At 48.9% G+C, this 25,626-nt stretch overlaps 1 protein-coding gene across 1 annotated transcript in view; it reads right to left on the bottom strand.

The window, feature by feature from the left end:
- The window catches only part of EXOC4 (exocyst complex component 4), a 794,454-nt gene that overhangs the window by 337,372 nt on the left and 431,456 nt on the right, over positions 1-25,626 (bottom strand). The window contains exon 10 of the mRNA XM_060246011.1: positions 9,771-9,867. Within this exon, the coding sequence (XP_060101994.1) occupies positions 9,771-9,867 (97 nt within the window). The remainder of the gene's footprint in view (positions 1-9,770; positions 9,868-25,626) is intronic.

Raw genomic sequence — 25,626 nt, 5'->3', positions numbered from 1 at the left:
AGGCAGTGGTGTGGTCAGAAGGCAAGTTTGAGCCTGGACTTGAGGAAAGGCCAGGATGGCAGAGGCTTCAAGGCCAGGGGGAAGGAGCAAAGCAGGGAGACAGCAGGGGAAATAGGCAGAGAAGCCTTCTCTTTCCTTTTATAGCACCCCTGGTGGAGCAGTGGGAAGGGGTCTGGACGTAGGCCTGGTGGGTTTGGGGCCAAGGAATCCCATAAAAGGTAAGACACCATGCTTGGCCAAGGAGGAAAGGAAGGAACAACTGAGCTACGGAAGCAACTGAGAGAGAGGGAGTCGAGAGGAAGCCTGTTCTGGGAAGGAACTGGATGGCGTAACCCCCTCTCCCTCCCATTTTGAGGCCTCAGGTGGCCTAAACTTCAAGAGAATGGCAGAGGGTGGCAAAAATGTGGTGCGGCAAAAATGGGGTGGACCTCTCTCATGTCACCCCGCAGTCGATGTTTCTCCAAGCTAAAGAGCCCCAAGCGTTTTAACCTTTCTTCGTAGGGAAAGTGTTCTGTCCCTTTAATCATTCTAGTTGCCCTTTTCTGCACTTTTTCCAATGCTAAAATGGGGTGGAGCAGGTGGGAGAAGGCTCACATTTCTGCATTCAAAGCTTCTTTTGGATCACAGTGGTTTGCTAGAAAGAGAAGGACTTTGTCTCTCCTGTGCACAAAATGAACGCAGAACACTCCGTGTTATGAACGTAAGAACATAAGAAAAGCCATGTTGGATCAGGCCAATGGCCCATCCAATCCAACACTCTCTGCCACACAGTGACCAAAAAACACAACAAAACCCAGGCACCACCAGGAGGTCCACCAGTAGGGCCAGGACACTAGAAGCCCTCCCTCTGTTGCCACCCTCCCCAAGCACCAAGAATACAGAGCATCACTGCCCCAGACAGAGTTCCAACAATATACTAATAGCCACTGATGGACCTCTGCTCCATCTGTTGGAACAGAACCTGGGAACTCAGCAGTTCTTGCATGGCAACTCAGCCCTGGATCAAATGTTACAGCACCAAGATGAATGGGAGAAAAGTGCAAGGGATGTCATGGTGATGAAAACGGAAGATGTGGGAATGGATGTAGGAAAACCAACATAGACAGCTTCAAGAAGAGATTTGATCAACATCTGGAACAGAGGTCCATCAGTGGCTATTAGCCATAGAGCACTGATGCAACCCTCTGTCTGGAGCAGTGATGCTCTGTATTCTTGGTGCTTGGGGGTTGACAACAGTGGGAAGGCTTCTAGTGTCCTGGCCCCACTGGTGGACCTCCTGATGGCACCTGGTTTTTTTGGCCACTGTGTGACACAGAGTGTTGGACTGGATGGGCCATTGGCCGGATCCAACATGGCTTCTCTTATGTGACACAGAGTGTTGGATTGGATGGGCCACTGGCCTGATCCAACAAGGCTTCTCTTATGTGCTTATGTTCCACAGAGTGTTGGACTGGATGGGCCATTGGCCTGATCCAACATGTTTTCTCTTATGTTCTTATGTGACACAGAGTGTTGGACTGGATGGGCCACTGGCCTGACCCAACATGGCTTCTCTTATGTTCTTATGGGACACAGAGTGTTGGACTGGATGGGCCACTGGCCTGATCCAACATGGCTTCTCTTATGTTCTTATGGGACACAGAGTGTTGGGCTGGATGGGCCACTGACCTGATCCAACATGGCTTCTCTTCTGTTCTTATGTGACACAGAGTGTTGGGCTGGATGGGCCACTGGCCTGATCCAACATGGCTTCTCTTATGTTCTTATGTGACACAGAGTGTTGGACTGGATGGGCCACTGGCCTGACCCAACATGGCTTCTCTTATGTGACACAGAGTGTTGGACTGGATGGGCCACTGGTCTGATTCAACATGGCTTCTCTTCTGTTCTTCTGTTCTGAAAACTGACTCCTGAAAAGCTGTCTACCAACAACTCCCTACCAACAACTCCCAATGCAAGAACAACAAGGCTTCTCTGATTCAGGTCCCAAAGGTACCTCCTTGCACCCATCACTGAAGCTTCCTTCCGCTTACCAAGCTCATCCAAGATGAGATCGCTTTGTCCCTTTATTTCCCGTTTCCCACCCAGGGCAGCGCTCCATGAAGCTATGACAGACGTGCCACTCTCGATGTTGCCTGACAGATGCTGCCTTCTGCAAGACCGAAAGAGGAAAACGGAGGTACCGGGATAGTTTAACGTTCCCCACCCTTAATGCGACGAGCAAACAAACTGACTTCCACTGCGCTCCCAATTCCAGGCTCGCAAGCCCCTGTGCGGCTCTCCGCTGCTTCCCCGCAACCATTTTTAATTGCTGCTTGAGATTAACGAAGTGTGGCTGATCCCGAGGAATCCTCCCGGCCTCGCCGTGCAGGGATGAATGGCGTTTCCAGAGAGCTCCTCTATCTGTCTGTCTCCCTCTAGTCCTCGGCTCCTTCGCTGCTCCCCGCCTCCCGCCTCAAGGCTGCAGACATCTGTTATCTAATTGTCTGGTCATAAACATACTCTAGAAAGCATATGTAAAAATTATTATTACCCTGAAGAGCCAAGTGCCTTTTCAAACGCCAGCTGACATCCATTAAAAGAACAGAAAACTCACTGGGGTTGCAGTGGGCTCGCGGGCCAGCACTGAGAATCCTCTCTCCCTCCAGCCTGTAGCTTTGGGTCAACCCTGTTCCCTTTATTTATTTAGTTCTTAATTTTAGCATATTTCTATTCCGCCCATTCCCCGTAGGGCTCAAGGCGGAGTACAACATATACTAAAACAATGAAATACAATAAAAACATTTTATAAACACGAACAACTCAACAGCACTCAGCAAATGTTCTGTATCATCACAATATTGCCCGGTCTGGCTGTCTCACACCGTGATGAGATGTTATCCCATAGAGATGGCAAATATTATTCCATTTTATGGTACAGATGACAGCGCCGACAGGGGAGGCCAATCAAATCAAGAATAGATCGAGAATAGACGCCCGCAGCCTCTACTAAAAGCCTGGCGGGACAGCTCCGTTTTACAGGCCCTACGGAAGGCTAATCGACCAGGTAGGACCCGGACCTCCCAATGGGAAACCCTCTGAGCTACAGAGCAAGTGACCGACTCCTGCCTGGAACATTAGCAAAGATGTTACTTATCAATGGCGGATGAAGGCAGCCTTCCGAGGCAAGCCTAATTTTCGTACTCCAGCGCCTCCCACAATATCTAATCAAGCGGGGGCGGGGGGAGGAAATCAAACGTGTATTCCTCGTCAGGCTGGGTGTCTAATGAGCTTTTCATGCATGTGCACACACACAAAAATCTATTCCCAGGAATCAACTTCTTTCCAAAAAAAAAAAAAAAAACCCACTTGTCTGTTAGGGGAAGGAGGGAGGGAAACTGCTATTCATTTATTACGTGCAAGCGAGCCCCATTAAGTGGTGGTAATTAATCTGGGCCTTCGTGCATTTCATTTGTCCTGCTGGAAATTAGGCTGTCTACCCAAGGGTCGCCGTGTTGCTCCATCTCTCCTGTGCCGGGCTTAAACTGGAGTGCAGATGGGAAGGTGGGGATGGGGGAGCAAGAGGTAAAAGGAAGACAAAAGAGTCAAAGGTCCAAAGCAGATCTCTACTGAAGTTAAGGACAGGATCAGAAGCGGCCGTCACAGTTTGGTTTCTGCCTAAAGCGTCTGTTTTGACTACTGCAGGATCACATCCAAAACACGCAAACGGCTCAGAGATCTTAGCTGCTGACGGCTGGCCTCTGTTGCAAAGCTGCAAGATCCCCACCTCCTTCTAGGATCGCTGGAGAACATGCAAGTCTGATGTGGCATAACAGCAAGTCGCTGCTGGGCGAGATCAATTTTCCTTCCCTCTCCTTCCTCCAGGGGTGGGGGAGTGAGGGGAATGTCATGTTGCAGAAAGAGGAAATGTGCTGCCTATGGCAGGAAGGGGAAGAATTAAGGAACTAACGTGCTGTTCACCTTTGTGTAGCCTCTGCAAGTCCATCTTTGCTACAGGCTGACCTTCAGTTTCCTGAGGGGATGGCTGCTAGGCTGCTCCGAGGAGGAGAAGAAGAAGAATTGCAGATTTATACCCTGCCCTTCTCTCTGAATCAGAGACTCAGAGCAACTTACAATCTCCTATATCTTCTCCCCCAACAACAGACACCCTGTGAGGTGGGTGGGGCTGAGAGGGCTCTCACAGCAGCTGCCCTTTCAAGGACAACCGCTGCCAGAGCTATGGCTAACCCAAGGCCATTCCAACAGGTGCAAATGGAGGAGTGGGGAATCAAACCCAGTTCTCTCAGGTAAGAGTCTACTCTTACATTCTCTTACAATGTAAGAGTTTTCTCTTACATTCTGAATAAAACTTAGTTGATCTTAAAGGTGAAACTTGTCTACTGCTTTGTTTGCTAGATGCCAGCTGTGAGATGGCATGGCTCGTCCTAGTGTTTGGGATAGCTCGACTAATTTTTTCCCCTTATAGCCAGCAATTAGAGTATAAGATACTTAGTTTTAGCTATGCATCTCGTCTCGGGGTTTGGCTAAGTTTCCCCGTGTGTGTGCATTCCGGACTCAGCCCATCCGGACTCACTCCATCGCCTGTCTGCTCTTTCACCATCCAGCCTACACACCTGGTTCACGATATAAGAAGTAGGAGGCAGCTTATATTATCTCCTTCCTTGCCAGCTTGCAGGGTTGCTGCCTCTACATGCCTAGTTCCCATGGAAGTAGACACAGAGGGCTTCCCTTCCTCTTCCATCCCCGACGTGAATCCACTATAAGAACATAAGAGAAGCCATGTTGGATCAGGCCAATGGCCCATCCAGTCCAACACCCTGTGTCACACAGTGGCCAAAAAAAATTGTATATGAGGAAGGGGGATGAGATCAGGCCAACAGCGCTCCTCTGAGATTTTAAAAACTTTTTGTGCTTTCTGCAAACCTGGAGGGGGGTCCCCCAAGTTTGTAGAAATACCTCTGTACATGACCCCACTCTCCAGATCTAAGAATCTGCATCTTGGACCACACTCAAAATGAGATGTATGTGTCATAAGTAGGAACCACTGCACAAAAGAACATAAGAGAAGTCATGCTGGATCAGGCCAATGGCCCATCCAGTCCAACACTCTGTGTCACCCAGTGGCCAAAAAACCCAGGTACCATCGGGAGGTCCATCAACCGGGTCAGGACACCAGAAGCCCTCATACTGTTGCCCCTCCCAAGCACCAAGAATACAGAGCATCACTTGCCCCAGACAAGGAGTTCCAAAAATACGCTGTGACTAATAGCCAGTGATGGGTCCATATGCTTATCCAATCCCTTCTTAAAGATTGCTATCTTAACGTAACACATTACTTCATACATTTAAGTGGAAGGAGACCCAAGTAGAACTGACAATCTTCCAGAAGTGTCATATTTCTGCAGTCATCTGTGCGCATTTCTGAGTATCCTCAGCCCTTCCTGATGACATGCTGGGCGCCCATCACAGCCCAGCGCCGCGGCTGCATCAGTCATGGCAAAGTACCACCTTTCCAGCAAACCTATCCATTGTCTTGACGGATACTGCTGGTGGCATCGTGCCAAACAAACGTTCTACACCCGCTCTCCTCCCTCTCTGCTACGAGGCAAGCTTGACTAGGAGGGTTTCTGACGCAGAACCATTTTTTCCCTCTCCCTGGCAGTTATTGATGTGCTCGTTGGCCAAAAAAGCAAAAAAAAAAAAAAAAAAGGTTAAGATGTAACAAGTGTCACCTCTTCCACCCCGGTGTGACAGGCGCATTGTACAATGCAGAGAGATCTTTCAGTCGTAAATCTTGCCCTAACTATTTTTATGACACGCGTTATTTCCGCTGTCTACCCATCAGGCTGGTAATGAAACCGGATTGTGTCACAAAAATTGCTATTCCAAATGTGTCATCTGCATTCAACGGGGGGTGGGCTGCAGTTATGGGGTGCAAGAGGGAGACGGGGGGGGGAGGGGGAGAACAGAGAGTTTTCATTACATCTGACCCACTTGTGGGATGTCAGCAATGAAGATAACGTCTGATTGCCCATGACAAGCTGACAGAAGCACTAAAGATGAACAGCCAGAGCTACGCACGGTGAAGTGGTCACTTTGGAGGGAGCACTCCCCTAACTGTTTACCTTCGTTGTCACAACACAGTGGTGCATGATTTTATGAAACATGGCTCGAAGGCAGGGGAGAGTCTATTGACATGGCTGTCGTTAATGGCAAGTACTTTTTGCAGACGCAAAGGATTGAGACAGATTGGGTTCTGAATTTTTTTTAATGGTGGTCATGGGTTTGTAAATCAAGACTTCTTGTGCTGGAAACGAATCAAGAAATAGAAGGGCAGGATGATCACCTAAACATTCCAAACCGTGAATGGATAAAACGATCCCAGTCAAACCCCTTTGAGTGCATAAGAACATAAGAGAAGCCAAGTTGGATCAGACCAATGGCCCATCCAGTCCAACACTCTGTGTCACATAAGAACATAAGAGAAGTCATGTTGGATCAGGCCAATGGCCCATCCAGTCCAACACTCTGAGTCACATAAGAACATAAGAGAAGCCATGTTGGATCAGGCCAATGGCCCATCCAGTCCAACACTCTGTGTCACATAAGAACATAAGAGAAGTCATGTTGGATCAGGCCAATGGCCCATCTAGTCCAACACTCCGTGTCACATAAGAACATAAGAGAAGCCATGTTGGATCAGGCCAATGGCCCATCCAGTCCAACACTCCGTATCACATAAGAACATAAGAGAAGCTATATTGGATCAGGCCAATGTCCCATCAAGTCCAACACTCTACGTCACATGGTGGCCCCCCCCGAAAACAGGTGCCATCAGGAGGTCCATCAGTGGGGCCAAGACACTAGAAACCTTCTCACTGTTGCCCCCACCCAAGCACCAAGAGTACAGAGAATCACTGCCCGAGACAGAGAGTTCCATGAATATGCTGTGGCTAATAGCCGCTGATGGACCACTGATGGAAAAGCCGCGCAAACAAAAGACAAAACTCTGCTACCTCCAGAGGAGGGAAACAAACCTCCTGCTAGTTAGCACCGGTGATAGGAAGAAAATTAAATCACCAGACTGGAAGGCGGAAGGAGGGAGATTAAACTCCAGACAGGTTTCTAATAAGCTTTCTATTTTCCCCCTTACTCAGCTCAGGTATACACGAGTCCCAGCAGCCCCTGATGAGTTTGCAGGCGAGCATTTGTAATGCATTTTAATAATTGACACTCCGCTTCCGAAGGGGGGGCCTTCATTGCCGGTCTTGTAAAGCAGAGGACCTGTTTATCGCGAAATCAGCTTACCTTGCAAGCCGCAGCCGCCGCAGTGTTGGATCGCTGTTTATTAATCGTAACTGGCATCGAATGATAAACTGTTTTGCGACGAGCCGCGGCTCAAACTTGACCCCTCTCCCGATCAATAATAAATTACATTGTTTAGTGCAAAAAGGGGGTCAAACGAACAAATAAACCCAGCCGGGGAGCAATCGAGAATACAGGAGCCCGGAGACTGCGTCAGCAGCGAGGTTACCGGGGATTCCTACGTAACTCTTTGAAATAGGCGTATGGATGCGTTATGACACAAGAGAGAAGGGTATCAAACTAGAGAGGTTAAAGTTCCCATAAATCCGCATTTTGCTTGACAGAGAAACTACAAAAGTGCTCAGTTTGATTGTCCGCAGGTTGAACAAGTTCTACAACAAAGGATAATGGACATAGAAAGACACCTTGATCTCTCAAGATGCCCGGATTTTATTGTGTCTGATTCAATTAGGTATCATCTCGCTCCTCTCCCCTATCTTACTAACTTAGAGGATCGCAAGACGAGGAAAGCCTTCTCCCTGGCAAGATGTTCAAGCCTCCCCTCTGCTGTTCTTGAAGGACGGTATAAGAAAATTCCATTTGCTCAGAGACTTTGCCAGTGTGAGTTGCAAGAAACATAAACACTCAAACATGGGCTTCTAAGATGTCCTTGGTGCAGTTTAGAGCAGGGGTGGCCAAACTCGCTTAATTTAAGAGCCAGATAAAATAAATGCCAAGAGTTTGAGAGCTGAAAGACATGAACGTCAGATGTTTGAGAGAAGGGAGGGAGGGAGGGAGGGAGGGAGGGAGGAAGGAAGGAAGGAAGGAAGGAAGGAAGGAAGGAAGGAAGGAAGGAAGGAAGGAAGGAAGGAAGGAAGGAAGGAAGGAAGGAAGGAAGGAAGGAAGGAAGGAAGGAAGGAAGGAAGGAGATGGAGAGGGGGAGGTGGGAAGAAAGCAACTTTAAATCCATTCTCCAAGCCACTGGTTGGCTTGGCTTGGAGAAGTGATTTAAAGAGACCAATGCCTTCTCCTAGCTGGCCAACAGGACAGTGGGGCTTCAAGAGCCACAGAATATGTGTGAAAGAGCCACATGTGGTTCCTGAGCCACAGTTTTGCCACCCCTGGTTTAGACCGTGCTAAATACATTTTCCCTTGGGTTAAGGCTAAGCCAGGGCTAACAGAGTCTGCTCAGGTAGTCTATCTCCTCTCAGATGCCAAATCACAAAACAGGTAGCTAGGTTTTGTAATGCTTGTCTTTGTATTAGAAATGCACATATCTCTTGATTGTATTGGATACTTTTATTAATTTTAGTATTCTACTTTAACCACGGATAATTTTGCCATTTAACGTTTGAATCTGTTTAAATCATAAGGCTTTTATGGTTGGCTTGGTGCCGTATGTATAAACTGAACTGATGGTCCACATCAGTGGAAAAGGAAATGCTGACCCCTCCTCCTTTAAAGAGAAGCTGGTACCAAACGAGGGCTTTGATGTCAAACACGCTTTTATTGTCATGGGCAGCTCTTCTCTATTTCCCACTCTGTTCTTAAGCGACACTTCCCTCTTGCACCACAGAGGACACATATACGTTTGGGCACTGCCTGAAAGGACTGCTCTTCAAAGCCAAACACTGCTGCACGCACAAACGTCTCTTACCGCGCTGATCGACACAGCTATCATTTGTCAACTGAGAAGCGAACTTGCTAGGTCAGACCGGTTCTTACAGATTTGGCCAGTGCACATGGAACTATGCCACGGTTGCAAGATCAAATGCAGGTTGCAAGTATCTGCACTCCTTGCCCAAGGACTTCCGTCTCCCTCCTCCTGCAAACTCGCTTGTCCTTAACTGCGGCTCATCAAATCCATGTCAGTGTTAATAAAGCATGTGTAGCACTGTCCAGGGTATTCCCATCAGCTAGTATTTGTAACCAGCTAATTTAAAGGGACTTTCACACAGGTAATGCACTTTAAATCGACTTTGAATGCACTTTAGCAATCTTGGATTTCCCCATTCCACACAGTAAAACTGAGTTGTAAAGTGCACAGAAAGTGGATCGAAAGTGCACTATTGAGCATAACAGAAAGCGCCCCATTGGTCGCATTGATTCAAGTCTTTTTCAAATAGGCAAGGATTGAAAGTGCACTGTTCAGCATTAGGGAAACTGCCCCACTGGTCGCACTGATTCAAGTCTATTTTGGATAGGCAAGGAAGCCCTGCCTCCAAGCCATTCTAAACTTTATTTAGTGCCCACCTCATTGCTTCCGAGACTGTACACTGTTCTTCCTCCCACCCTTCCAAGCCACCAGGACCAGAAAAGGACCTCAGTTACCAAATCCCAGAGGTCTGCTGTACTCCGGCAAACAGCCCAAAGCATTGCGACGAAAACCAGTAGCGTGAAAGCATCTCAAGAAAGAAGACGGTCCTCCTCCGTGCACAACGCAAAGCAGAAGAATAAGGCATTACCTCAAAAGTGGATGGAAGATGACGGTGATGTTTCGGGCTCCTGGTTTGCAGACGAACTTGGTCCCACCGCCTTCTATCAGGTTGTCATCGGGGCCTCCTTAAAGGAAACACACACAATCCACCAAAATGTTAATTTTTCAAGCAGTGACTACATTTGCTCTTCCCTTCCCCCACATCCACTTTCAATATTGATCATTCTGGCAAGGTGGACCATTAATTTTGTTTTCCCCTTGTTCTTTTTGGCAGGTAGATGACTTCTCTGAAATTCCTTCCAACATACTGCAGGGAAAGGCAGCCCCCAATCCACCTACTAATTTCATGTTGAAGAGATGGATTCTGTGAGAGTCCACGCAAGGGCTTTGTCAGGTGGAACTGAGGAGGCCTCAGGAGCAACTGTAGGGTCAACAAGAGGTCAAGACTAGGGGTGTCAAACATGCAGTTCAGGGGCCGAATCAGGCCCCCCGAGGGCTCCTATCAGGCCCTCGAGCAACTGGCCCCCTTCTCTCTATATCTTGCTTTCTTCTGCATAACAGCTTGCTTTGCAAGGCTTGCTCAATTGCACAGGAGCTACAGAGCAAAGCCTCTATATTTTCCATTGGCTGAGGCAATAGGTAGGAAGGGGGGGAAGGATAGCTTACTTTGTCAGGCTCTCAATTGCACAGCAGAGCTACTGAGCCAAGCCTCTCTTTCTTTTATTGGCTGAGGCTCCTCCCCCTCTTAGTTCCTGGCGAAGGAAGGAAAGAGCCAGAGCTTCCTTTGCCCAGTTCCCTGGATCCCATGGGAGAAATACAAAAAACCATCCTTAAGACCAATGAGTGCTAATGTTTTAAGCATTTTCATTTTTTAAAAAAAAAATTGTGTTTGTCTGTGTTCTTTGTAAAATTTATATCTCCGCTACCTAATCTTAAAAAGGGACACACATGGCCCAGCCCAACATAGCTCAGCCCAACCTGACCTGGCCCAGCCCAACAAGGTCTAATTTATTTCAGATCCAGCCCTCATAACAAATGAGTTCAACACCCCTGGTCAAGACTGGTTGAATCCTATCCCTTCTCCAGCTGGGACAGGAGAGGATTTAAGCGTTCCTGAGCTGCAGACAAGGGCTGGCAACCAGGAAGGCAAGGAGGGATCCTGGTTGGCCATGCAGTTGGCCGTGCAGCAGCCAGATGCTGAGAAAGAACGGCATCAGGTCACTCCTCCAGGTCAGACCCTACACCGGGTGAGAGATTTGTTGGAGGGGTTTGTGGGGTTCATGCCACTTGAGGGAATGCAACTGTCAAGTCCCCAGACTTCCAGTTGGCAACACACTCTTGGGCTGAACAAGATTTTTGTTTATTGATGTACTGGAGATGCAAGGCAAGACGACCCTTGCGAAAACTGACAATGGCAGGATTGCATCCTTTCATGTACCTTAGGCTGACCGTTACATTTCAAAGCTAAAGGCACCAAGCAAGTTGACCCTCCCCCAGAGTCCCATTCCCATACGCTTTTGCAGGTGCAGATTGAATTCCTGAGAACGACCCTTGGCACTTACCGTGAGGGGTCCTTCTCCTAAGAGGACAGGAGGACATCTTGGGTGTTTCCCACCGTCCAATCAGGGAGGCAGGAATCTTAAAAAACTTCCCCTTCCTGTGGATGTGGGAACCACCCTCCTTCCAGTTCGGGTGACTCCGAGAAGCAGTAAAGAACTCTTGCAACCATCGCTGCTATGAAAAAAGGTGAGCTAACTGGTGGTCAGTACAAAAACTTGGCATGAGCCTCCCAAACCAACTGAAATAAACTCGTATAGAAACTGAGAAAAAACATGTAAACTACAGGTAGCCTGTGTTAAAGAGTAATCAACAGCTGTAGGTGAGACTACAGGAGAAGAAGTTAGATCCAGATACATAGCTGCTGCCCAGGGTAGGACGATAGAAGAAGGGGAGGGCAAGATGTCCTCCTGTCCTCTTAGGAGAAGGACCCCTCACGGTAAGTGCCAAGGGTCGTTCTCCCTAAGAGGCGGAGGACATCTTGGGTGCTCCCATAGCAGTATGTCATACAGGGTGGGATAGTCCTACTCAGGCAGCACGTGTTGCAGGATTCGTCTGCCAAAGTTGCGTCCGCCGACACATATGCGTTCAACTTATAGTGTCGGATGAAAGTGGAGATAGATGCCCACGTAGCTGCCTTGCACACCTCCTCTATGGAGGCATTCCTGTTGAAGGCAGCATTGGTGGCCGCACTCCTGGTTGAGTGTGCAGTGATCCCTGGTGGTACTTGAAGGTTTAACGCCTTATACGCCTCCGATATACACTGCTTGATGGCGTAGCTAATTGCTGATTTGGACATCTTCTGTCCCAGTCTAGGAGCCGCTATATTAATGAACATGAAGTCTAATTTTCGGATAGATTCAGTTTTGTAAGATAGACCTTAATTGCTCTTCGCACGTCTAAGGTATGCCATGTGCGCTCCTTGGGATGCTTGGGATCCGGACAGAAGGATGGTAAGTTGATCTCTTGACTCTGATGGAATCTAGAAGAGACCTTCGGTTGGAAGGTAGGGTCCGGATAGAGGACCACCTTGTCCTTGTGGAACACACACACAGTTCCCTCTTAACCGATAAGGCCCCGATTTCTGAAACTCTTCTGGCCGATGTTATTGCCACCAGAAAGATGGTCTTCATACGCATGAACTTTAGGAATACAGAACTTAAGGGCTCGAAAGGAGGACCTGTTAGGGCCAAGAGTACCAGGTTCAATCTCCAGGTAGGAAACCGATGTACTTGTGGTGGAGAACTCATGGAGGCTCCTCTAAGGAAGCGTCGAATATGGGGGTGAGATGAGAGGTCCACGCCGTCCACCTGCTGGAGAACTGAGGATAAGGCTGCCACCTGACGTTTGAGGGTAGCTGGCTTCAATCCAGAATGGAGACCGTCCTGAAGGAACTGTAGGATCTTGGGGACAGAAGGATGCAACGGGTCCACGGCTTTTCTCCGACACCATCTGTGGAAGGCTTTCCAGGACATGTCGTAGATCCGCGTTGTGGAGCTTTTTCTGGATGCTAGGATGGTGATCGTCACGTCACTTGCATAACCAAGATCTAGGAGAGAGCGCCGTTCAACCTCCAAGCGGTCAACCTCAGCCAGTCTGTATGAGGATGCCACACCGGGCCCTGTAACAGCATGTCTGGACAGATTGGTAAGTGAAGCGGCTCCGCTACTGACATCTGTTGGATTGATGAGAACCAGTGACGTCGCGGCCACCAGGAAGCAACCAGAATGACGTTGGCCCTTAGCAGCCTGATCCTTCTGAGCAACCTCGGAATGATCGGGATTGGGGGAAAGGCGTATAGAAGGCCTTGCAGCCAGGGAGAAGTTAATGCGTCCGTGGCCTCCGCTTGATAGTGGTAGTACCTCGTGTAGAATCGAGGAAGCTGGTGGTTCTGAGAAGACGCAAAGAGGTCCAACACCGGCGGGCCGAAGCGTTAAGAAAAGCTTCTTGTTGGGAGACCACTCTCCCGATTGAATGCTCTCCCGGCTGAGCCAGTCCGCCTTGATATTGCAAGTCCCCTTGATATGCTCCGCCCTTATGGACTTTAGATGTCTCTCCGCCCATTCGAACAGTTTCACGGCCTCCTTGCGAAGGGAAGTCGACCTGGACCCCCCTTGATTGTTTAAATAGGCCTTGGCAGCGATATTGTCCGTTCGCACGGAGTTCCAGAAGGTTGATGGGAAGACTCGCCTCCTCGGGTGTCCACTGGCCCTGGGTAGGTATCTCGTTGAGGGTCGCCCCCCAACCTGAAAGTCTGGCGTCCGAAAGGAGCTGTATTTCCTTCTCTACGAGGAACGTTCTCCCCTGACGCAGGTTGTGGTCCTTTGTCCACCACAGGAGACTCTCCTTGACCTTCTTGGGAACAGACAACGACATAGGGCGCTTCTCCATGATCTGGATCTGATAAGGGCGCAAAAACATCTGAAGTTGTCTGGTGTGAAAAGCGACCCCATTGAAGCGCCTCCAGATTTGAGACTAGAAGACCCATAAGTCGTGCCAGGGTCTGGAGAGATGACAATGGTTCCCGCACTAACTGGAGCACCAATGCCTTGGTCCTCAGTATCTTGTCTTCTGGGAGGAAAACAGAATTCATCCTTGTGTCGATGACCATACCCAGATGTTGTAGCCTCTGGGACGGTTGTAAATGACTCTTGGGAATGTTGATTATGAACCCGTGTTGTTGAAGACAGGATATGGTGTGTATAACGTCCTGCTCCGCACTCTCCCTCGACGAGGATCTTATCAGCAGGTCGTCGAGGAAGGGGTGCACATGTATCCCTCTCTGTCTGAGGATTGCAATCAGGTTCACCAACACCTTGGTGAACACCCGTGGTGCCGTCGCCAGGCCGAAGGGTAAGGCTCTGAATTGGTAGTGAGTCCCATTTACGCAAAAAACGAAGAAACTTGCGATGTGCTGGGAGGATTGGAATGTGCAGATATGCCTCTGTTAGGCCCAGAGAAGACATGTAGTCCTGATGGTGCAGGGACTCCGTTATAGATTTGATGGACTCCATCCTGAAGTGACGGAGGTTGATATGTCTGTTTAAAAAATTTCAGGTCTAGAATCGCTCTCCAGCCCCCGTTTTTCTTGGGCACCGTGAAGAAGATGGAATAGACGCCTTGACCTCTCTGCAATGGAGGAACAGGTTCTATCGTTGCAATTTGCAGCAAATGTTGAATTGCTTTGAGGGTGATGCTTTTTTGTTCTGGGTTTGAGCGAAGAGGAGACACCAAGTAACAAACAGGAGGTGCCCTTTTGAATTCTATGGGGTAACCCCATGAAACAATTTCCAACGTCCAAGCATAGACCCTTGAGGCCGCCCACGCCTGCTGGAAGTGTAGTAGACGGCCCCCCACTGGAATAGAATTCCAGTCATGCTTTGTTGGGCTTGGGGCCCTTCTCAAATTTGTCGGACCTATCGGGCTGATTCCTCTGGAATCGTGAATTGGAGAAGCCCTTTTGGAAACTCTGTTTGGACTGTCCCCAGGTTGTTCTTCTGAAGTCCTGTTTTGGTTTGGAGAAGCTGGAGGAGGCACGAAAGGAACCAGACCCGAAGCTTCTCTTATCGGAGCGGCGCAGATACTTGGGCATGGCCTTTTTCTTATCCCGTGTTTCCACCAGGATCTTATCCAGGGTGTTTCCAAATAGCTTTTCTCCCTGGAATGGGTATGCTGACACGATGGACTTTGAGTGCACGTCTGCCGGCCAAGCCCGGAGCCATAACCCCCACCTTGCTACAGTGCTTGATGCCATTGCTCTAGCGAAGAAACTGAGGGCATCCAATGAGGCATCCGCTGAAAATTCGGAGGCCCTAAGGAGTCTGCTGGTACCTTCCAGGACCCGTTTATCCACGTCCGGCAGTAGCTGAGTAAGCCGTCTTATCCAGACGATCGCTGCTCTGGAAACTATAGAGGTGGCCGCAGCTGCCTTGATGGCCAGAGCCGTAGCTTCGTGGCTCCTCTTCAAGGCCAAGTCTATCTTTTTGTCCCAGTTGTCTCGCACCTAGCCATGGCCATCCTCAGCTAACAGACTGTAAGGCTGTTAGGCTAACAGACTGTAAGGCTGCGATTGGTGCATCCACCAATGGTACTTGCAGCATATCGTTAGCAAAGGCAGGTAATTCATAGAGCTTCTTGATAGAATTGGGTACCTGTCTGTTGGTACTAGGTTTGGCCCACTCAGATTTCAACTGACGCTCAAAGAACTCAGGGAAGGGAAAAACCTTTTCAGAGGATCTGAATCTGGGGAAAAACTCCGTATTTCCCTTGGGTTTGTTTCTGGGGTTGGCTAGTGGGTGGGGAGACTCCTGCTCCTCGGGTGATGCTTGTAAGTCTAGAGCAGACAGCACCTTGGCTAAAAGAGGTTGGAACTCTTCTGCCTTGAAAAAACCGTGATGAGGATTCCGGAACTGCAACGTCCTCTATCTCCTCATCAGATAAGAATTCGCCCTCCTCCCGATCTCCCCCATAGGAATCATGAGAGTGGGTCTCAGAAATGGATCTTTCGCTCTCCATCTGGTCACAGAGCAGAGGTTTCTTTGAAGCCCTATGGTGGCTGGAGCTACCTCTGGACCTCTTTGGAGAAGGTGATCTGGAGGGGGAACTGGACCTGGGGGACCTGGGTCTCCTATGGCCAGATGCCCTGACTGCTGCCCCCACCGTCTGCTTTATTGATTCAAGAAACTCAGTAAAAAAGGAGGGCCCCATAAAGGGTACGTTACCCAAGCCCGACTGGGGCTGGCAGGTCTGCGTGGCTTCCAGCGCAGGTTGGATCACATCTGCAACTGAGTCTCCCGCCAGGAGGTTGGCATCGGGACGTTCCTGCGTCTGGAAGCTGCATGGCTGAGGTCTGTCCCCGTTTCGCGCCTTTTTGCGCTCCCCAAGATGGCCGCTGCCAGTGGGGAAGAGCCCTGACGAGGAAGCCTCCTCCGTGGCTGGGGAAGACCAGCGCCGCCTGCGTTCGCCTTTGGGTTTTCTCGCCCCTACAGGGCACGTTGCCGGTAGCCGAGGCAAGCTTAGAAGTCATGCCGGCTCCGGAGGCGGGCCTCTCGGTTCCGCGCCAGGCGTCAGGAACCAGGTCATCGTCCATGAACGCGTCTCTTGACCGACGCGTCATTTTCCCTCTCCTCTGCGGCTTGAATGCTGTGCGCTCAGCCGCGGCTTGAGTTTAAACAGCCGCGCCGCTTCTGAAGCGCTGAAGAAAGTGGGGGGGGAAAGGAGGCAGAGAAGCTGAGAGGGACTGAAGGACGGATTGAGAAGGCAGAAAAAGATCTGAGGTAGAATATCAGGAGATGAACAACAAGGTAGAAACTGAGGGGAAAGAAAAAGTATCTTTTTTTTTTTTTTTTTTAAGAGATAGGCAAGTAATGAGAAAGGGTAGGAACCTAGCCTAAACGCTGCTACTCCCTGTCGAGGCAGGAAATAAACTGGAAGGAGGGTGGTTCCCACATCCACAGGAAGGGGAAGTTTTTTAAGATTCCTGCCTCCCTGATTGGACGGTGGGAAACACCCAAGATGTCCTCCGCCTCTTAGGGAGAACCAGACCTTGAGCTACCCAGGAACTAGGCAGAGCGATACTTATGCTTGTTACAAAGAAGTTACATATAGGCGGCAAAGCAGGGAGGATAGCAAATGAGAGTGCATACACTAGGCCATCAACCATGGCAAGAGACCCTCTTGACATAAACAGCAAGAAACGACAAATGGCCTGCAACTGAAAAGGGAATTTTAGCAATTTTAGTGTAGTGGTTAAGTGCGTGGACTCTTATCTGGGAGAACAGGGTTTGATTCTCCCTCCTCTACTTACACCTGCTGCAAAGGCCTTGGGTCAGCCGTAACTCTGGCAGAGGTTGTCCTTGAAAGGGCAGCTGCTGTGAAAGGCTTCCTCCTTGGGAGGTGGTGGGCTCTCCTTCCTTGGAGGTTTTTCAACAGAAGCTAGATGGAACTGACAGCAATGAAGTCCCTGTGAATTTTGGGGGAGGTAACTGGGAGTTCCCTGCATTGTGCAGGGGGTTTCTCGGGAGGTGGTGGGCTCTCCTTCCTTGGAGGTTTTTCAACAGAAGCTAGATGGCCATCTGACAGCAATGAAGATCCTGTGAATTTAGGGGAAGGTGTTTGGGAGTTTCCTGCATTGTGCAGGGGGTTGGGGATGACTCTGGAGGTCCCTTCCAACTCTATGATTCTATGAAAGCTATCCAAGCCATCATTTCTGCAAAAATCCCAGACAGTTCACTTCTACAACCCAGTTCTTTCAAATCTGCTTGGATGACACAAATACCTTTGCTATCATTAAGAAGACCACAATTGTCCATTACTGGGGCCAACAAGAATGCAGGCTTCTTGCAGACAGCCTTTTGAATATTCAGGATTCCAGGAACTGAGGCTTTTGTGGCATTCTCGCCGTTACCAGGAATCTCTCATTGGTACCAATGTTTGTATTTATTTATTTTCCATATCTTTATAGCCCCAAAGGGTTATGGCTGCCTTCTACTGACTTTTAGAGTTTTCTTCGTGCATAGTGCTGTGTGGCTTTTGTATGGGTGAACTGATAAGTGGGAAGAAGAAGATTTTGGATTTATATCCCATCCTATACTCTGAATCTCAGAGCGGTCACAATCTCCTCTACCTTCCCCCCACCACAACAAACGCCCTCTGAGGTAGGTGATGGAGCTGAGAGTGCTTTTACAGCAGCTGCCCTTTCAAGGACAGCTAATTTGAAAGCTATGGCTGACCCAAGGCCATTCCAGCAGCTGCCAGTGGAGGAGTGGGGAATCAAACCCGGTTCTCTCAGATAAGAGTCCACGCACTTAACTACTACACCAAACGGGCTCTCAAGAAGAAGATCGTAGATTTATACCCCGCCCTTCTCTCTGACTCAGTCTCAGAGTGGCTCACAATCTCCTTTACCTTCCTCCCCCATAACAGACACCCTGTAAGGTGGGTGGGGCTGAGAGGGCTCTCACAGCAGCTGCCCTTTCAAGGACAACTCCTGCGAGAGCTCTGGCTGACCCAAGGCCATTCCAGCAGGTGCAAGTGGAGGAGTGGGGAATTAAACCTGGTTCTCCCAGATAAGAGAGCTCTGGCTAACCCAAGGCCATTCCAGCAGCTGCAAGTGGAGGAGTGGGGAATCAAACCCGGTTCTCCCAGATAAGAGCTATGGGTGACCCAAGGCCCTTCCAGCAGCTGCAAGTGGAGGAGTGGGGAATCAAACCCGGTTCTCCCAATAAGAGCTATGGGTGACCCAAGGCCCTTCCAGCAGCTGCAAGTGGAGGAGTGGGGAATCAAACCCGGTTCTCCCAGATAAGAGCTGTGGGTGACCCAAGGCCCTTCCAGCAGCTGCAAGTGGAGGAGTGGGGAATCAAACCCGGTTCTCCCAGATAAGAGCTGTGGGTGACCCAAGGCCCTTCCAGCAGCTGCAAGTGGAGGAGTGGGGAATCAAACCCGGTTCTCCCAGATAAGAGTCCGCACACTTCACCACTACACCAAACTGGCTCTCTTCGACAAATGACTGGGTCAGAAATGGTGAGGCTTTTCAGGCACCCACTAGTTTTCTTTCTTTGAAGATTTGAAGCTTTAATGGTTGCCGGACTAAATAAATCAAGTATCAAATTTCAAAGATGGTACTGGTCACTGAATTTGTGAATGCACTGGCACTTTAATCCACCGCAAGGGAGCGGCAGGATTGTTTTCGTGAATTTTGGAAGTCGACCGGAGAAACGACTACTCAAGGATATTGACAAGAACAGGGGTCGTTTTGTAGAAAACAGGTGGCGGAGCTCATCCAGGGATTGTTATGCAGCTGCACATCCTATTCAATGGACAAGGAGGTGGAACTCTCAGAAAGGTTCAGGAGCTGTGCTCCTATGTGCTCCCACTGAATCCGAGGTATAGATAGATAGATAGATAGGTAGATAGATAGATAGATAGATAGATAGATAGATAGATAGATAGATAGATAGATAGATAGATAGATAGATAGATAGATAGACAGACAGACAGACAGACAGACAGACAGACAGACAGACAGATGACAGGCAGGCAGGCAGACAGACAGACAGATAGATAGACAGACAGACAGACAGACAGATGACAGGCAGACAGACAGACAGACAGACAGACAGACAGACAGACAGACAGACAGACAGACAGATAGATAGATAGATAGATAGATAGATAGATAGATAGATAGATAGATAGATAGATAGATAGATAGATAGATAGATAGTGATCCAAGGGTCATTTTGTAGAAAAATAGGCGGTGGAGCTCATTCAGGGATTGCTATGAAGCTGCACATCCTATTCAATGGACAAGGAGGTGGAACTCTCAGAAAGGTTCACTGAATCTGAGGCCTGGACACAAACTGTTTATTGTGATTTATAGGAGCTATAAGTGATGTGTGTTTAGATATTGTTAACAATAGAGTGTTGTGTATTTTCTTACAGCGATTGCAAGAATTCTTCTATGAACTGTTGTCGCTGTTTTTTTTTGTTTTTTTTTGAAATCTGTTTAAATCTTCAAGTAGTATTACATTGTGTTTCGTGATCTTCCACGGTTTTTTGTTTGCATCTTGCCTTTTCTGGCAAGCAGGGGAAAGCCTTAAAAAATCTTTTCCAGCTTCTGTACGAAGAAAGGGTATCCAGCTTGCTGATTTAATTTGTCTGGTAATAAACTACAAGGCTTGTTACAGGGAGGGGGAAGGCTGGAGGAGCTTACTGAGGAGGAAACTTTATCATCAACTCCAAGATCTCTCCCCCCCCCCTCCGCTGCGCTCTCAACCGAGTGCTGACTACCTGAATGTTCGTTTTCGTGAGCGGGAGTCGAGAGATGGGTCCATTAGCGATGTAGCCGAACATTTCTGTAATGGAGCCTGAAATGTCAGCTCTGTCAGGATCGACAGTATGAGCGATGAGAGGGCCCTGCTAAGGCAGTGGGAAGCTCTGCAAATATTTTAAAGCACTAGTTTGGTGTAGTGGTGAAGTGCGCAGACCTTTATCCGGGAGAACCGAGTTTGATTCCCCACTCCTCCACCTGCAGCCGCTGGAAGGGCCTTGGGTCAGCTGTAGCTCTCGCAGAGCTGTCCTTAAAATGGCAGCTTCTGGGAGAGCTCTCTCAGCCCCACCTACCTCACAGGGTGTCTGTTGTGGGGGTAGAAGATAAAGGAGATTGTGAGCCACTCTAATTCAGAGAGAAAGGCGGGGTATAAATCTGCAGTCCTCTTCTTAAAAAGGAATGAGCAGAGACAACACCGGCTTAAGAACATAAGAGAAGCCATGTTGGATCAGACCAATGGCCCATTCAGGCCAACACTCTGTGTCACATAAGAACATAAGAGAAGCCATGTTGGATCAGGCCAATGGCCCATCCAGTCCAACACTCTGTCACACAAGGGCCAAAAAAACCAGGTGCCATCAAGAGGTCTATCAGTGGGGCCAGGACACTAGAAGACCTCCCACTGTGCCCCCCCCCCAATACAGAGCATCACTGCCCCAGACATAAGAACATAAGAGAAGCCATGTTGGATCAGGCCAATGGCCCCTCCAGCCCACCACTCTGTGTCACATAAGAGAAGCTATGTTGGATCAGGCCAGTGGCCCATCCAGTTCAACACACTGTGTCACATAAGAACATAAGAGAAGCCATGTTGGATCAGGCCAGTGGCCCATCCAGTCCAACACTCTGTGTCACATAAGAACATAAGAGAAGCCATGTTGGATCAGACCAATGGCCCATCCAGTCCAAAACTCTGTGTCACACAGTGGCCAAAAAAACCAGGCGCCATCAGAAGGTCCATCAGTGGGACCAGGGCATTAGAAGTCCTCCCACAGTGTCCTCCCCCAAGCACCCAGAATACAGAGGATCCCTGCCCCAGACAGAGAGTTCCAACAATAAGCTCTCGTTAAGAGCCACTGATGGACCTCTGCTCCATACGTTTATCCAGTCCCCTCTTGAAGCTGTCTATGCTTGCAGCAGACATACCGAACAAGGTGCCAGAGAGCTTTACGAAAGAAGAAAATCTTGGTCCTCGGTGGTCGGACAGACTGTCTCAATCCACCCCTCCGCTAGCACTTCACAAACTCTGTGCCGATAGATGCATTGTGCCAGGAGAACGAAGCAATCAGATGATTAGAAGCTCTTGCTGAGGGTGCATGCTGTGGGTCGGCCTGATTCACAGATCTGATATGGCCTCCTTCATGTCGGGCTCCATGCGGGTCAGGTAATTTCCACTGACTATTCGCATCAGGCATTACCGAACGATCCAATTTTATTTTATTCTTAAATTTCTATCCCGCCCTCTCTGCAAGTGGACTCAGGGAGGCTAAAAGTCATTTATATTTACAGTTTAAAACCAATACAAGACAGTTACAGTTAAAACCATTCCGTGGTGCTGTACCACTTCAATATTGGGGGGGTTCTTCTTTCCTGACGGTGATCATATGGTATCATAGCTCTATAATGATGTGGGGTGGCAGTCCTCTCCTGGTTAGATAGTAAAGGCCTGTCGGAACAGTTCAGTTTTGCAGGCCCTGCGGAAAGTAGAGAGATCCTGTAGGGCCCTTATGGCCTCCGGGAAACCATTCCACATTTCTGGTGCTGCCACCGAGAAGGCCCTAGCGCATGTGGAGTATAGCCTGGCCTCCTTTGGTCCGGGGATGGACAGTAGATTTTGTGTCCCTGAACGCAGTGCTCTCTGGGGAACATGCAGAGAAAAGCGGTCCCGTAGATAGGCAGGCCCCTGACCATAAAGGGCTTTAGAGGTCAATACCAACACTTTGAAACAGACTCGGAACACAATAGGTAGCACTGGCTGAATGCGCTCCCATTGAGGGAGCCCCATTAACAGCCGTGCCGCAGCGTTCTGCACTAGCTGTACTTTCCCTGAGTCAGCGTCAAGGGTAGCCCCATGTAGAGAGCATTACAGTGATCTATTCTCGTGGTGACCGTAGCATGCATCACCATATCTAAGTTGTCATGTTCCAGGAAAGGGGCCGACTGTCGCACCTGCTGGATATGAAAAAAGGGCGGATTTGGTAGTGGCTGCTATCTGGGCCTCCATGGTAAGAGAGGACTCCAGGAGCACTCCCAAGCTCTTGACTTTAGGGGCCAGTATTAATGGCGCCCTGTCAAGTTCCGGCAGAGGGATCTCCCCTTCCGGACCACCCCAGCTCAGATAGAGAACCTCCATCTTTGTCGGATTCAGCTTCAACCGACTCAGCCTGAGCCAAGATTTTCCGGGGTACGGTCAGACTGGCCACCCACCAATAGATAGAGCTGGGTGTCATCTGCATATTGGTGACATCCCAGCCCATACCTCCTGACAACCTGGGCAAGGGGGCGCATATAGATATTAAATAACATTGGGGACAGAACTGCACCCTGTGCCACACCACATATAAGTTGGTGCCTTTGGGATGATTCCTCCCCTATCACCACCCTTTGTCCCTGACCTTGGAGAAAGGAGGCCAACCACTGCAAGGCAGACCTCTGGATCCCCACGTCGGCAAGGCGGCTAGACAGTAGCTGGTGGTCAACCGTATCAAATGCGGCTGACAGATCTAATAATAACAGCACCGCTGAGCTGCCCCAATCCAGGTGTCGCATGAAGTCAACTATGAGGCCAACCAAAAATAAAGAAGTTAAGAGATGATGGGAAAATGGCTGTAGAGGAACCAATAGAGGAGATATACATAAGAATGAAAATAAAACAGGAAAGGCTTAGCAGGTGTGATATATAAGAAAATGATCTTGGAGCAAAAAGTCATAAAGCTTACGGAGGGGATAACAAGAATTAAAATATATAAGTTTAAGGAACTAGAGTTAAAATTCTTTACAAAATGGTATAGAACTCCAGCTATACTAGCAAATAGGTTTCCAGGTTTGAGTCCAAAATGCTGGCACTGCAAAATTATAAAAGGATGGTACTCCCATATGTGGTGGGAATGCGTACAGGTTAAAAACTTTTGGAGAATGGCAGTGGGCAGACTTAATGGATTATTTACAATAAACATAAATATAGATTTTGAGCTGATGTTGAGAGGCACAATAAGACTGAAGAGAATAGAGAGTAAACATCAGGATTTATTGAAAGCAAGGGTGCTAGCGGGCAAAGCGGTTATAGCAGCAGGTTGGAAAGATGCGAGTAAATGGACAGAAGGAAATTGGCATAATTATTTATTTGAAATTATCCAATCAGATATAATCTCCACAATTTGTCAAGATTCATCGTGGGAGGAAAGGAGAGCGATAGTCAAGGAGAAGTGGTCGTTATACCGGGAATGGACGGAAGAAGAACAAAGAAGGGACGTTGTACTAGGGACGGTGGCTCAGTGGTAGAGCATCTGCTTGGGAAGCAGAAGGTCCCAGGTTCAATCCCCGGCATCTCCAAAAAAGGGTCCAGGCAAATAGGTGTGAAAAACCTCAGCTGGAGACCCTGGAGAGCCGCTGCCAGTCTGAGAAGATAATACTGACTTTGATGGACCAGGGGTCTGATTCAGTATAAGGCAGCTTCATATGTTCATATGTTCAGTGGAAGCTCCAAACCTTATGCCCCTGGCTGAGAGAAAAGGACTAAGAAACTGGGACTTGGGGGGGGGGGGGCGTGGATAGGGGAAGGGTGGTAAAAAGCTGTAAAAATTAAATATTGGAAACATTATTATATTACATAATGGAATCAAATAAAGATAACAAAAAAAAAACACAACTATGAGGGTGACCAGAACTGTCTCCATCCCGTGACCTGGTTGAAAGCCAGACTGGGATGGATCCAGTGCGGAAGTGTCATCCAGGAATCCCTGTAGCTGAGTTGCCACTGCCCGCTCCATAACCTTACCCAAAAAGGGAAGGTTCGACGCCGGCCGATAATTTGCCACACGAGAGAGTCACAGCAGAGATTGGCCATTGATTAGCTGCGTGATTCGTTGCATGGGGCTTGCTTCCCGGCCAACCAGAATGCATGCCGATACCATTGACCCAAACTGGAATGTGTGGGCTTTTCTGAGACTTGTTTTCCCCGTTGGTGACGGGAAAGTGCCGTCAAGTCGCAGCCAATTTAAGGTGACCTGTAAAGTTGTCAAGGCAAGAGACAAACAGAGGTGGTATGCCATTGTTTGCCCCTAAGTAGCAATCCGGAATCTCCTTAGTGATCTCCCATTCAAGCGCTAAACAGGGCTGATCCTACTTAACTCCCGAGATCAGGCTAGCCAAAGCCATCTAGGTCAAGGCAGTTCTTAATGTTACATAGTCTACAATTAAGCTTCCGTGTGCCCCTGATGTCCATCAAGTATCAGATATTCGCAAACGCTACCTTCTGCCAGTCCTAGCCTGATCTTGTCAGATCTCGGAAGCTAAGCAAGGACAGCCCTGGATAATATTTGATGGAAGACCTCCAAGGAAGCGCTGGGTCTCTATGCAAAGGCAGACAAAGGCCAACCGCTTCCAAACACCTCTTGCCTTGAAATCCTGACAGAGCCACTGACAGTCTTTAAGAGGTGGCTGGATGAACACTTGTCAAGGATGCTATAAGCTGATCCTGCACTGAGCAGGGGGCTGGACTAGATGGCCTGGATGGCCCCTTCCATCTCTTATGATTCTATGATTGCCGTAAGTCAGTTGCGACTTGATAGCATACACCCCCCCCCCCTTATGACAACACTGGGTTTGTATGCATAAGAACAGAAGGGAAGCCATGTTGGATCAGGCCAGTGGCCCCTCCAGTCCAACACTCTGTGTCACATAAGAACATAAGAGAAGCCATGTTGGATCAGGCCAGTGGCCCCTCCAGTCCAACACTCTGTGTCACATAAGAACAGAAGAGAAGCCATGTTGGATCAGGCCAGTGACCCATCCAGTCCAACACTCTGTGTCACATAAGAACAGAAGGGAAGCCATGTTGGATCAGGCCAGTGGCCCATCCAGTCCAACACTCTGTGTCACATAAGAACAGAAGAGAAGCCATGTTGGATCAGGCCAGTGACCCATCCAGTCCAACACTCTGTGTCACATAAGAACATAAGAGAAGCCATGTTGGATCAGGCCAGTGACCCATCCAGTCCAACACTCTGTGTCACATAAGAACAGAAGGGAAGCCATGTTGGATCAGGCCAGTGGCCCATCCAGTCCAACACTCTGTGTCACATAAGAACAGAAGAGAAGCCATGTTGGATCAGGCCAGTGACCCATCCAGTCCAACACTCTGTGTCACATAAGAACATAAGAGAAGCCATGTTGGATCAGGCCAATGGCCCCTCCAGTCCAACACTCTGTGTCACATAAGAACATAAGAGAAGCCATGTTGGATCAGGCCAATGGCCCCTCCAGTCCAACACTCTGT

This window comes from Heteronotia binoei, chromosome 8 (genome assembly GCF_032191835.1).
Source record: "Heteronotia binoei isolate CCM8104 ecotype False Entrance Well chromosome 8, APGP_CSIRO_Hbin_v1, whole genome shotgun sequence".
NCBI classification, from domain to species: domain Eukaryota; kingdom Metazoa; phylum Chordata; class Lepidosauria; order Squamata; family Gekkonidae; genus Heteronotia; species Heteronotia binoei.
The sequence above is the reverse complement of the archived record's forward strand: the minus strand, read 5'-3'. Positions and strand labels throughout refer to the sequence as shown.